Source organism: Myotis myotis, unplaced genomic scaffold (genome assembly GCF_014108235.1).
Source record: "Myotis myotis isolate mMyoMyo1 unplaced genomic scaffold, mMyoMyo1.p scaffold_m19_p_7, whole genome shotgun sequence".
In the NCBI taxonomy this organism is placed as follows: domain Eukaryota; kingdom Metazoa; phylum Chordata; class Mammalia; order Chiroptera; family Vespertilionidae; genus Myotis; species Myotis myotis.
In genome coordinates, this window is record NW_023416379.1 from 45484031 (window position 1) to 45498343 (window position 14313).

At 51.6% G+C, this 14313-nt stretch overlaps 1 protein-coding gene across 1 annotated transcript; it reads right to left on the minus strand.

Moving 5' to 3' along the window:
* Nucleotides 1-10082: 10082 nt before the first annotated feature.
* Nucleotides 10083-12056, minus strand: POU3F2 (POU class 3 homeobox 2). The gene has a single exon (XM_036318440.1). It carries the CDS (start codon nucleotides 11720-11722, stop codon nucleotides 10397-10399), a length of 1326 nt encoding a protein of 441 aa, XP_036174333.1. The 5' UTR covers nucleotides 11723-12056; the 3' UTR covers nucleotides 10083-10396.
* Nucleotides 12057-14313: the final 2257 nt, after the last annotated feature.

Here is a 14313-nt window from a genome sequence, read left to right on the forward strand (position 1 = left end):
GGGGACTCACACCTGCGTGCAGGGCTGGGACCCAATTGTGGGTGTTCCGGTTGTAATCCAGTTCCCAGTTCCATTACTACTGCAGGGTGTGCGCTGTGGTCCTCGTTCTCTCCTCTCTCCTTGTCATGTTAGGTGGGATACAGGCAGAGGGAGAAATCATTCGTGGTGAGAATGCCTGCAGTGTGGGAAAAGGACTAATTAACCAGGCTCTGAAGGGGGCAAAGTTCAGCTCCACCTGCTGAATTGATACTTTTGGCAGATGTTGGCGGAGGGGGGCGGGCGCTTATTCTGGCAAGTTCTTCCCATGGATAGGTCCCTCTGCAGTGACAGCTGGAAACTCCGTTTTGAACCCAAAAACGGAACAAAGCTACTCTACAGGAAGAAGTCACGGTTGGGCCCTGGGCTGAATGAAAGCCGCACTCCCTGGGCTCCCTTCTTCCCGCTGGAGCGTTCTGCTTGTTGTTAAAGCTTTGTTTCTAACCTGCTATTCGGTCTCGATGCCCCCTGAAGAGCTGGGGCTTCTCTGAGAGACTGGAGACTTACCTGTCACAGTTCAAACAGGTAGGAAACAAGGAGTGGGGGAGCTATTCTTTCCTCTTACCTTTGGGAACTTCTCTGCTGCAGAAAGTATGGTCTATCCAGTCGAAGCTTTTCAAATCCCTACTCAGGAGCCACCTAGACCTGGATGTTTAGAAACCTTTGAATGAGTCATGTGCATAGAGTCACCTTCATAAGTATTTGTCTAGGAGGAGTTGAGGGGGCGGAAATGCGGAGTGAGGAGAGAGAGGGAGTGGAGGGGGCAGGACACTTCAATCCGAAACAAAACATTTGAACAGATTAGGCTGTAAAATCAGGAGTAATTCCGAGCCAACTCCACTGTGGGGCGCCAAAGTTCTACTGGGCTTAGGCCTGCGGCTGTCTTGGGTGCCAGGACAGAAGTCCTGGGGAACAGTTGCGCTGGGGGACAAGCAGGGGGAGGAAAGGGGGGAGGGACAGGGAAGGAGGGGTGGGGCTAGGGTGTTCGTTAGTCTCCAGTTCAAGTCGCCCGGGAGACTTTGTTACCTAACAACGCCTGTGCGTGGAGGAAGAAGCCTTGGTTAGAAGGAAAGGAGGGTGTGAGTTGGGAAAAAGCTCTTAGGAAAGAAGAAACTCGGGACCGCTGAGCTGACCAAGGAGCACAGATGCTCCTCTTCGCTTCGGAAACCCTTGGGCTTCTCAAACTGGGCCCTGGCCTCTTCAGGGGGCACGCGAGGAGGGGGCATAGATTTGGAGAGGATCTGCTCCCCACAAGCGCGGCAGCTCCCTCGCCCAACGTCCCCGCTTCCCACCCCCATTTGGGGTCTTCCCTGCTGCCTCAGGGTAGCCGGCTATTTCTCCTGCTGGGCGCCGCGGGGTTGCCCAGCTCCGTCTGCAGCCCCGGAGGACTCCTGGGCCGGGATCAAGGGCGGCTTCCCGGGTCCTGAGCGCCCTGGATGCTCAGCCCTCAGCTCCGGGAGGCGCTGATTTCATTCCTGAGCGGCTTCCATTGCGGGTGGCGAAGGGCGGAGGGCGGAGGCCAGCGGAGGGGGGGTGAGGGGAGTTGGGGGGGGTTAGGGGGTGGCGGGGTGCGGGCTGGAGGCGCCCAACGCGACCAGGGGAAGCTGAACACCCCGACCCACCGGGGTTTATTACATCCCAGCCACCGGCAAAGGTTAGGAACGCGCATCTAGAGACGGGATAATCCGACTTTAAATATTAACAGTAAAAGCAGAACCGGTGGAATATTTACCTAGAAACGGAGCAGATCTCTTTTGCCAGGGGAGAGGCGGCCGGCTTCGAGCCCGCGGCGCGGCGCGGCCCTGCCCGGGGGCACCACTGTCAGACCCAGACCCACGCGGGAGCTTCCTCGGGTGGTGGTTAAGGGGAGGCCTCGGACCCCTCGCTCGGCCAAGTCGATGGGAGTCTGCGGGGTGCAGGCCACATCTTCTGCTTCGTCATATTCTTCTTTTTAAGGGCCTCCCCGACCCACACAAAAGGTGGCGGAAAGTGCGTTGGATCAATAGCAAAGATTGTTATTTAGATAACGAATTAATCTCCCTGTTATAATACTTTTTATAGTGAACTTTGCACCCCTTCCATAAGAAAAAGGAATTTAAAGGGAAAAAGTCTCAAACAGGATTAAGGTTTTAATTACAATTCCCTATCGAAATAGTATGTTTGATGAGCTGATCTTATCAATTAATAGTAACATTAAAGCTCAAGAAACAGATTCACAGAAAATATGCTTAAGGGCGTCTTTTAAAAGTAATCACACCCAGGGAACCAGCAGGCACAGCGGGTTTCGGCTCGGACTTGGCCAGGCCAGGCCGGTGCGCGGTGCGGGCTGGGGCTGGGGCGGGGGCTGCTGCCTGAAGCCGGGGGACTGGACCTCGGAGTTGGGAGGGGAATGACGGGCGCCTCTTCCAAGCCCAGACCCACATCAAAGTTGGGGCCCTACAAGGGCCGCGCAGTTCACTGCGTTTGGGTCAGCCTTATATTCCAGGGGCAAATAAAGTAATTTGAACATGCACCAACAGTTTTCCATAAAATACGAGTTAAAAGAAGTAATAGAACTAATCACTGTCTCCTCAAATCAAGTAGAAAACATTTCAATGCACTAATTAGAGTAATTAGAATAATAAGCCTCTGCCTATATGTGGTAAGACAATGTGTACAAACAACTTTATTTAATGTATACTGGTAATCAGCGATGCGTGCCTGCTTGAATGCTTAGCGCAATAAAACTACCCTCCGTCCGCCCAAACAATCAAATACAAATTAGTTTAATGATTGTGCCTGCTGAATGTCTTAGAAATCTTCCCGGCAGAGGCGAGTAAATAGAAGCATCCTTGTTTGCGCGCGTCCCTGCCCGGCTGGCCGCGGGGCCGGTGAGTGGCCGTAGGCGGGCTCGGCGGGGAGCGGGCGGGAGGCCTGGCGCACGGGGCGGAGGCCGGGCCCGGCGCCAGCACAGACCCGCGCCCCGGCAGGACCCCTGCTTCTGCGCTGGCCGCCTGCCCACCCTCCCCAGCCAGCTTCCTGCCTCGGAGGCCCCACCGCGCACCCCAGGACCCAAGAGCCCTTTGTCCCCCATCAGGCCTCACCTCCTCCGGAGGCAAGAGGCCGCCGTAGAACTCCCGGCGAAGGTCCTAAGAATTGATTTCCTACCACCAGCGCCTGCTCCCAGGGACGTGGGAAGGATGAGGGCGGGGGGGGGGGGGGGGGGGGCGCGCTTCAGTGCGGCTAGTGCCCAGGCCCCGGAGACCCCTAGGCCTCGGCTGGTGGGAAGCGGCTCCCCCCTGCTCGCTGCCCCCAGCTCTGACTTGGGGTGATGGGGAGTCCAGAGGGGCTGCCCGTCCTCCAGTGTGGACAGAGAGCGGCTTGAGGCCCAGCAGGGAGTGATGGGTTGCGGAGGGTGTCTGGGTTCCTGGTCCTCCATGCTGCGGAGCTTGGAGAGTAGAGTAGGCTCCTCTCCGCTGGGGGCAGGGAGCTGAGGTCCCGGTGGCAGAAGTTTGATGGGAGGGAGCTGAGGGGACGGGCTTCGGAACTTGGCTTGCCAGCCGCGCTCCCTCGCTCCCCTACTGCCCCCAGCAAACAGAAACCCCACACATCAGTCCAGGGGCCCCGGGTTTCTTTCCTCCCCAGTTTTCCTGCAGTTGCCTCCTCTGCCCACTTCTCCTGGGGCACCTTCTTCACGGTTGCCTCTCGAATGCAGAAAACACTGTCCTGGGACCAACTTTGCAGAGTCCAACGGAAAAGCCACGCAGACAGAAAGCTAGGAGACTCAGCCCTCAGTCACCGTGCGTCCCACAGGCCTCGCTACCCCCGGGCACGCGTGTCCCCAGCGAGGCCCAGCCAGCTCACCACGACTCTAGCCAGCTTCCCCAGGGGTGGCTCCACTCTTGTCCCAACAGCCACCTCTACCAATCGTCATGCCCTCCCCCCACCTCCCTGGAGAGGGAAAGTGCCCGAACGGCCAAAGACGTTGGGGCTGTCAAGCTTCCCCCTAGGAGTTGGGCGGCAGAGAATCCGGGTTCTGGGCAAACACTCGGGGACCTGGGCTGGAGGACTGGGGACGCCGGGCCCTCCCGCTTCTCTCCCCTCCCGGCCGGGCCTGCAGGACCGCCTGGGACTTCCTTCAGCGGCCAGGGTTCTCCGAGGTGGGGCTCGGCCAGGCTGGGGTGCCTCGTCCGCAAGCCCGCAGCACTCACCGGCTTGGGCCAGGGGCTCCAACAACTTTGAAAGAATATTTTGTTAGGGGAGCAAACAAACAAAAAGTTATGAGTGCCAAATCATTCTCTTCTAAATCATGTGCTGTGGGTGATAAAAATTGAGGTTTATTAAGGCATGAGATTTCTCAAGAGGAGGAGGGGAAGAACTCCCAACACTCTGTACCAGGATTTGCCTGAACCTTAAAGCCTGGTGACTTACAATGGCTAATTTGTGTCACACACCCGCAAGAAACTTTTTCTTTTTCCTACTCTCCTAGGCCAAACTCGCCAGGTGGCTTTTTTTTTTCTTTTTAAACAAACCCGGAGGAAACATTGGTGGGAGGAAAAATATATGCTCCAAATAAAAAAGGATGCAGATTCAAATTTACTCCACAGCAAGGTTTCTATCGCCGAGCTCTGTACACCCACAGTTAATCGCACACAATTTATAACAATCAACATCCTCTCCATATTGCTCAGGTAGGGTCCTAATGCCCCCCTGTCTTTCTAAAATCAGTGACAAGTGAATCTTTGTGGGGCATTTATTTCCTTTTTTCTAGGTGACAGCTCCCCATTCTGAGAGCAGAGAGCGGTTTGCCGCAGCTACAGACCACTCCAGAGCCCGGCTCTTCCTGCAGGAACCGCATATGGAGTCCCCCCAGCCTCCAAACCCCAGACAAAGAGCTATAAAAACTCAGAAAGACGTGGAAGGAATAAACTTTAAGATATAGGTCCACTTTTACTGGTGTATTAAATAACATTTCAGACATTTTTTTTAAAAAGAAATACATCTTAATGTTATCAACAACCAGAATTATAGGAACAATAAGAGAGGCCAGGGTTGTTTTGATGGGGTATAATATTGTTTCTAAAACCTCTAACAGCTAAGCCAAGCAGAGTTGTTATTAAGGTAAAGGAAAAGTACTACATGATAAAGTTAATTAACTTTTTTCTTTAAAAAAAGAAACAAATTTCCTAGCTTCCCACCAAATACAAGAACAATGTGGAAATATTCTGATTGTTTCTTTATCTCCGTAACTAAGCAAAGCCTTAAAGGAAACAGAAAAGCCATTTTCTGGCACTCCTGTGCCCACATAGACAAGGGGGTATTGAAATAGCTCCAGCCCAAGTTCTACAAAGGTGGGCAAGTTTATTCCATGATTTGCTAGTGGTGAGCCCCTGCCACTTTGAATTATTCCCCATCCTGAATCAAGTGCTGAGAACAGGAACCAGGAGCCCTGGTTCTCTCCTACCACCCACTGCCCCCTGTTAATAGATTATGTTTCACTGAAAAAGTAAACTTTCCTGAATGGAGAAAACGTTTCTATAACATTTAGCTGTACATCTCATTTAGTTTTATTGTCAAGATTCATTCCCAATATTTCAAGATGCATCTTTTACTTTCATTTCAAATGGACACGGTCCCCTTTGCCTCACTGAAATAAACAAGCAGACCCAAAGAAACACTTTTACCTTTGACCTTCACTTTACCATCCTTCCATCTTTTTTTGGTACAAACTCCATTCTTTACCTCATTCTTTAACTTGTCTAGGAATTTGATAGAATCTAGAACAGAGTCCTACAAACTGATTGAAAAACCAACAAAGACAAATCACAGAGGCCAATGATCAAAAGATAATTTTTCTCACTCAGCAGCCCAGCACTCCCAGCTGCTTCCATAGTGAGGCAAATGAAAGGCAAATGAATGCAACATCTAGACCTACATGTGCAGGTACCAGTGCCATTCCCTCCCCTCCCCCCGCCGCTCCCCATTGTTGCTGATGCATCTCTTTATTAATTGTTTTTGGAGAAATAAGTAGAAAGATAAGCGCCTTTATTAAAGCCATTTCACCAGAAAAATAATTGCCAACCGGTGTGTGGCTCCCACTGGTAGGAGCAGGAGGGCAAGGAGAGGAGTCCTTTTGTTGCTGCATCGGAAATATCGAGGAGGTAACTTCGTGGGAACCGAGAATGTTTAGAAGTGCCAAGCACAACAGTATTAGTGGCCATTCCCTCCATCCTACCTTCACATAACTCCCACATGATCCTTTCTCCCTCACCTTACACCATCAATTTAAAAAGTGACAGATTTTGAGGAAACACAGGAGCGCCCTCAGGATGGCTGTCTTCTGCATTATTGTCTTTAGGGAAAAGAAAGGGTTTGTCATTGTGACTAGCCAACATTTTAGGGGTGACTGCCCCACAAATTTCTCCCAGAGGCAGCGATGGAGTTTTTTCACCTTAGCATGTAATACGCTCCCCCACACGGCATGGAAACCGCTTGAATAGCTTAGAATCTGAGCGGCAAGCACGGGTCAAAACCATGGCGCGTCCGTTTAACACGTGATGGTTGCCAGTCAGTAGCCCCTGTGGCTAAGAACAAAAAACGCCTTCTCAAGGTCCACTAAAATGCCTGCAGAGGGCAGATGCTGCTTGCTTTCTGCCTACAATGGAGGAGGATATTGACCCAGAACTCAAATCTATACCCAGCTTAAACATTTCACCCATCAGCATGTCTGCGGTCACAAAACACTTCTTCTTTCTGTCACTTTGCGTTCAGGCTATTGATAAGATCATTTGGCTGAATCAGTTTGGGACCTGTGTAATATTGACTAGGAGTTAGAAAAGATGATCTGATGTAATAAGCCCAGAAACTACCTTTCAAAATGGACATTTATACTAAAACCAATGTGCCAAGGAGGACTCGAAGTACATCAGCAAACTTGTAAACTAACCCAACACTGCTTGGATGTCTCCCTCACCTTCGAACTGATTTTGGTAAGTGTAATGTTCATCTGCCACTATGAAACATTCTGTTATTAGCACCACAGTCTTGAGTGCTCCCTAGGTTCTTTCCTTGTTTTAGAGGCTGTTTGTTTGCCTAATGAGAAATAGACACTATTGTATAAACGAGCGCAAAATCCATCTTTTTCTCTGTAAACCTAACAGGGATAATACATAGGACCTGCCTCTATCACTTGGTAAGCACACATATTGCATATAATCAGAGTTGTTTATTGAAAGATCTTTGTAAACCACTAAGAAAATAGTTTCCTTAACTCAGCCTCATTTTCCTGTAGATCCAAATTATGTGAGGGCATGTGGGTACAGATTAAAGTCCACCTAGTTCCATTGATATTCTCCAAAAAACTAAAATCAGATCAGGTAAAGCTAACCTGGAAAGAAGATGCAGGGAGAACTGCATTTATTTAGAGGGGACAAACATCTCTTTGTCAGACCATGAAATGGCAAGCAAATTGAAGCTCAAACCCAATGACCATTTCAATTTAATGCTATAGGCATAGTAGCTGAATGGTTTGGGATTGATGGCAGGGGAGGTGGTTTGCAAAGAAAAGTGAATGAGAATAGTAGTCTCACTTAATAATAAAAAAAAGCCTCTGAAAGTTATTAACGTGAAACCTGGCAGTATATGCATAAAATTTATTCCAAAACTTTATGAAGTATAAAGGAAGGGAAGTGTTTTACATACAACTCAACTCAGTCAGTATAAGGTCTAGGTTTTTCCCCTTAAAACTTGGCACTATTTTTAAAAATAAAATAAAGATATTTCAATAATTAGAACAAACTATGAAGGTATTGTGCATTTCTGTTTTATGTAGATAATAAAATATTACTTTAACATAAATATATAAGGATCTCTGCGTTTTTATTTTCCCCACAAGCACAACCAAATGTACCAAAACAAAGTATTTTTAAAGAGACTGAACAAAAAAAATTACATCCCATATAGATTTTGCTCACCTACTCATTTAAAGCTACAGAAAAACAGTTTCCAGAACCTTTTTGCTTTAAAAGAAATAAATATACATTGAGGCAGGCCACTTAAAAATGATATGAAAATATTTCCCTGGGTAGCATTTAAAAAAAAAGAAAAATAGACAAAGAAACATTTAAACTATTTCTGCATTTCAAAAGACAGATATTAAACATATATACATAGTGGGAAGGTTCAGTGGTAGCTTTCATCTTAGTAAACCTCTGAGAGTTAGAGGAGCTATAGACACATCCCCTGAACCCCAGCTTCTAACCTTACCCACTTGGTAATAAGAATCTGAAAATTCATTTCCTCCCTTTACCCTTGGCTATTGCCCTGCTCTGGATTGCTTCACTAAAGGCCAGTCCCCACACCTCAGGAACAAGCAGTGTGATGCACCCCAAGCAGCTCCATGCCCATCTCCTTGTGACATTCATTGGGGGAAATGAAATACAGGCAAGTAAATATGCCCATTATAAGTCATCATTTATCTTGCAAAAACATTGAAAATGAAACAATCACTGGTGTTTGAAAAGACAATCTAAAGCATATTTCCTAAAACCTTAGCTACTAAGTGCAATGCTAATCTGATGCTGAACCATAATTTTATGGTATTGAGATTTAATTTTTTAAATAAAAATTTACCTAATACCTAACCAGAAAAAAAGCCCCGATCTTTTAAGATTAATAAAAAGTGTTTTCCCTTTTAGCGCCCTTTTGTGCTGATTACTTTTAAATATTTTAACTGATCACAGTTTAATGGCATTTATTTTCAATACAATTACAGTTTTGTGTGTTTTTTTCACCTCCACTTCCCAGTAGATTCTTTTGTTATGGGAGTTATCCGTTTTCCATCAAGATAAGGTAAAAAAAATGCACTTGAAACTATTAACAAAGGGAGAAAGGGAAGGACTGAAAATAGCATTTTTCCCCCTTCTATATTTGGCTTCTTTAGTGAAAGAGAGGGTGGGTGAAGCTGTCCAAGTCAAACTGGTATTTTCTGTAATGAATTACAGGAGAAGAAGGTATGGGACCTTAAATATAATTGATATACAAATGAGCTAGTGAAAATGAAACCAGTCTAGAGTGGAAACACTGTTCTCTGTATGCATGTGGGTATTTGTGTGCTAAGAAACACAGTCGAAGCATACACCATGAAGTTCCCAGATTATTTTCTTTATGTTTTTTTAAAGCTATTAAAGGAACAAAGTTTAACTGCTACTGTCAGCACAAATAATTCCTTCTAAATGAAGTTATTAAAACTGAAGGCAGAGAACTATACAGGGGGTGTCTGGAGATATGTATTTCCCTAGTTCTCTTCAAAGTGCCACTTTCTTTCTGTTGAAAATGTACTTAACCTCCACATATCCTCTGAGCGCTATCACAATGGGCCCGCTTGGTAAAATGAAGCAATCGGTCACTATCAATTTTTCTTCTTCTCCCCTTTGCAACCTCCCCCAGAAACACTGCCTGAAAACGAAGTTTACTTTGTGGCTGATAACAAAAAAAACCACAATGTTTGGCTCTCATTTTTGTATTCCAGAGTGGATTTTTGCCTTGTTAAAGAGGGTAGACCATGCACATTTCCTGAAAGCAGAGAATTATTTATTTTGAATGAAGCCAATCGTTTTTTGCTTTGGTAAAAGAAGCAAATAAAAGTTACACCAATGTAAGGGAGGAGAGGGGATCTGAAGGTAACCAAAGTTCACAAACAGTAAGAACAAGTGGCTACACGGGAAGGTTAGAAATGGAGAGTGGTCAAGAGCTGGCTTCAACTGTTTCCTCTGAATAAACAAAACAAAACACAAACCGCGGCAATTTCAAAATTAACGGTGGAAGAAAGAAAAATGTGTTCATGCATTTGTTCATGTAAACTTCAATTTTCTTGCAGTGCAAATTTATGTGGTTAGATTTTGCCTACGTCAAAGAACATGTGTATTTTTTCCTCTTTCCTGATGGGAATCCACACTAAATAAACACAGCAGCATGTGCCAACTCCCGGCATTAGAAAGCTGTGTTTTGTGTTTATCACGGCTTGGTAGATTTTTGTTTTTGGTAATTTATTTAGTTTTGCCAGGTATCTCTCTCTCTCTCTCTCTCTCTCTCTCTCTCTCTCTCTCTCTCTCTCTCTCTCTCTCTCTCCTTACTCTGTGAGACACTCCATTGCCTGGGTACTAGCCTGTAAAGGTCAAAACACATCATTACACCTGCTACCGTTTGGATAACCCAGTGCCTTCGTTGCTTTCCTTATTTTTTTTTTCTTCTTAAGGGACGGGGAAATAATAATTAAAATAAAAGAACAATCAGAAGTTAGAGAGGGAACAAGGGAGCCAGGAAAGGGCGGTGGGCCGAAGGGGAGGGGGAGCCCCATGCTCTGCCCCTCCCCCGCTCGAGTTCACTGGACGGGCGTCTGCACCCCGTGGTGTGGTGGCGTGTCCCTACTCCCCCCGTACACATCCTCGGCGCCCGGCAGAGTCCCTCCGGGAGGGGTCATCCTTTTCTCTTTCTGTCTCCTGTTACAAAACCAAACTCTCACCACCTCCTTCTCCAGCTGTAAGCTGTCCGCGAGGGAGGTGATCTCCTGGGCGGAGGGCTTGGGGCATTTGAGGAAATGGCTCTCCAGAGCCCCCTTGACGCTCACCTCGATGGAGGTCCGCTTTTTCCTCTTGCGCCCCTGCGCTGCGATCTTGTCTATGCTGGTGGGGCTGCCCGAGGACGAGTCCGCCTCCTCCAACCACTTGTTCAACAAAGGCTTCAGCTTGCACATGTTCTTGAAGCTCAGCTGCAGGGCCTCAAACCTGCAGATGGTGGTCTGCGAGAACACGTTGCCGTACAGGGTGCCCAGCGCCAGCCCCACGTCCGCTTGGGTAAATCCCAGTTTGATCCTCCGCTGCTTGAACTGCTTGGCGAACTGCTCCAGGTCATCCGAGGTCGGCGTGTCCTCGTCCGAGTGAGGGTCGTGGTGGGCGCCGGGGTGGCCCGGCGGGCCCTGCGGGGGCGGCGGCGGCTGCTGGTGCGGGTGCGAGTGCGGGTGCGGGTGGTGGTCTGCGTGGTGCGGCTCCTCGTGCGCGTCCCGCAGGCCGTGGTGGTGCAGCCCTGCCGGTTGCCCGCCGGCGCCCAGCATGCCGTTCACGGTGAAGCTGGGCTGTGAGTAGAGCAAGCCGCCGTTGGACGCTCCCATGGAGGGCGGGAGGTGCGCTGCGGCCGCCGCGCTCCGCCATGCCCCGGGCCCCGGGTGGTGGTTGGCGGCGTGGTGCACCAGATGCGGCGGCCGCTGCTGTTGCTGCTGTTGTTGCTGCTGCTGCTGCTGCTGTTGCTGCTGCTGCTGCTGCTGCTGGTGCTGCTGCTGTAGGGCGCCTGGCCCGTGCAGCTCGTCGCCGCGGCCGCCCTGCTGTACCACCACCGAGGGCTTGATGTCCGGCTGGCCCAAGGGGCTGGTGGACCACGGGGAGCCGTCGCCGCCGCCCCCGCCGCCACCCCCGCCCCCGCCGCCTCCACCGCCGCCCCCGCCGCCACCGCCGTGGGACAGCGCGGTGATCCACTGGTGAGCGTGGCTGAGCGGGTGCCCGTTGCTCTGCAGCGCGCCGTAGTCGCCCTGCACCAGGCTCTGCGCCTCGCGGTAGCCCCCGGCGCCCTGCTGCATGCCACCCGGCGGCTCGGTGTGCACGATGGAGGCGCTGGAAGTGAGCAGGCTGTAGTGGTTAGACGCTGCGGTCGCCATGACTCTCAGAGCCGGACTGAGCGCTCAGGTTAAAGGAGCCGCGCATTTGACAGTTACTTTTTCGCCTCGGGATCTTCTCTTCCCTCGCTCCCTCTCTCCCCCAGCGGGCAGCTCGACGACGCCTGCTCCGACGCCTTCTGTAGCTGCTCGTGCTATTACTGCTGCTGCCGCCGCCACTGCCTCTCGCCCGCCCTCGCTCTTTCTCCTCTCCCTCCTTCTTGCTTCGCTCACTCTCAGACTAGCTCTGCGCGCCCCCCTCTCCCTGTTCTCTCCAGCTCTCTCCCGCTCTCTTGGCAGAGCCGGCTTGCAGCGGCACGCGCCTGGGCCCCGCCCCCTCCGCCCCCTCCCATTGGCTCCGCGCCCTTTGATTTACGTGGATACCACTAGCAACCTCCCAGGCCGGCGCCGCTGATTGGCGCAGAGCTACTCCTCCTCCTTGCCCCCTCCCGGGCGCGGAGTCCTCCTAGCCCTCCTCCAGTGCCCCCTCGCCACTGATTCAGATTCTCTTAGATCTCACCTCCCCTCCTTCTCCACCCTGGGGCCTCCACCGCCCTTCTCCAAAGGGCCCCGCCCCCCATCTGTCTCCCCAGCCGACTGGCCAGGAGGGGGTAGGGGTTTGGGGGCAGGGGCTGGCCCCTGCGCACTATGGATCACAACCACTTGGAAGGATTGGGTGGGTGGATAGGGGGTGTCGGTCCACCTTCTTTTCCCTATAGGGCTTAGGCGCGGGGGGGGGGGCTGTTGGAGGGGGGGGAGAGAAGGAGGGAGGAAGGAAGAGAGAGGCTGAGTTGCACCGAGTCAGGAGGCGTCTGATTTTTATTCACCTTGGGACATATACATATCAGCGTCTCTTAAACCTACAACCAGACGCCAGACTTCCTTTCCCCACACGGTTAGAATTTCAGTGCGCGGATGCTTCTTGTTCCAAGGGGTGCGGACACTTTTGCCCTCAATAAAGGTCTTTCCCCCTCCACCCCGACGCTAGCGCAGGCTCTTTTTTTTTTTAGGTCCCAGGTCCAATTGTCTCCCAGCCCCTCCACCAGAGGCCCCCACGAGAGGCAGGCTTAGCCCGCGCATCAGCTTTCGAGAGCGCTGCGGGCCGGACTGAAAGCAAAACAAAACTCTGAAAGTCTATGTCAGATTCCCACACTAGGGCGCGCGCACAGTTTTTAGTTTAGAAAACTGGGAGTCTGCGCGCAGACCGTAGCCTTGTGCGAGGCTACAGGAGCGCTGGCAAGGGGTGCTCAGCCTCCCGGTGTGATGGAGGCACCGAGGGCCGCCCCAGAGAAGCCGAGCCTTCGGTGCTGCGTGAGCGCTCCCCTGCAATCCTGGCGCTTTTCGATGCCACTTTCCCGTTAGCTGCTTCGATGGGGAGGAAGAGTGTGTGACGGAAGATGGGCCGATGCTAGAGGAGCTTTCCTAATCAGTAACTTCTGCGGACGCGAGTGGGTGGGGTTGGTCTAACTCAACTCTCAGGCGCTCTCTGGCGAAGCTCCCTACTTCGTCTTCAGTCATGAACTCCACAGAGAGACTGCGGGACGGTGCACTAGCGGCGCCAGTCCATTCAGCACGAGCTAGACGCGCTGTCAGTTTCCCAGCCGAGCCGGGGCAGGTGCCTGCAGCAGTTTGGAGTCTGTGAGTCCGCCAGGATAGGCCTGGGCTCGGACCCAGGCGGAAGCATCGGGACTGCAGCGCAGAGCCAAGCTCACGGCGGCGCCTGTACTTCAAAACGAATCACAGGTTGCTGCCGCGGAAGGGCCAAAAGACCTCCAGGAACTTGATCGCGTTCCCCCTTTCACCCTCGGCCCCGCGCGTTGCAGCGCTAATGCCGGTGCTGCCAGCAGTCATGGGTTTGTGAAGGAGACCGAATCAACGCCCAAGGGGAGCACTTTGAGGCTTCTGAGCATCTTAATCGAGACACCAAAGTAGAGCGGACCAGAGAATTCATCATGACTAACGAGGAGCGGAGCTCTTTGGGGAGTGGCTGATCTGTTTATAAATCACCACATTGAGCGCCCGACGGGGCGAGGCACGTTGGCTGAGAATTTCCACGTGCCCTGTGTTTATGAGCGTGTGGGTGGGAGAGAGCGAAATGGGGAGGGGAGGGCGAGTCCACGGGCTACCAGCGGGACGGACCTGCAGCCCCGACGCGCGCACCCGCGCGGCGAGGCGAGGACACACACAGTGTGCTGCAAGATCGCAGCGAAAGCATGGAGCCACTCTGGCCACGCGCCTAGGGGCTGCTGAGAATCCGTTAACTTTGTCCAGCTCGGGAAAAAAAAGGAAAAAAGTCTGAGGCTCGGAGCGCGCCGACTCCGCGGCTGGCCCCGGCAGCTCCTCCACTAGGAGCGACGAGACTGGGCAGCTGCCTAGCCTCCCCAACTGTGGGCGCACGGCTCCCCTGGGGCTTTGGGAGCGCACTGGCCGCTTGCCAGCCGCGTCAGGTCGTGGCCTTCGGCGGCCTTCTCACTCCTCTCCCCACCCCCCACCACGCCTCTCCCTCTCCCTCTCCACCTCCGGCTGGGAGATTTCCAGCTCCCACAGATTGAAGAATCCAGCCTCCGGGAAGGGCCGCGTCCGGACACCCAGCA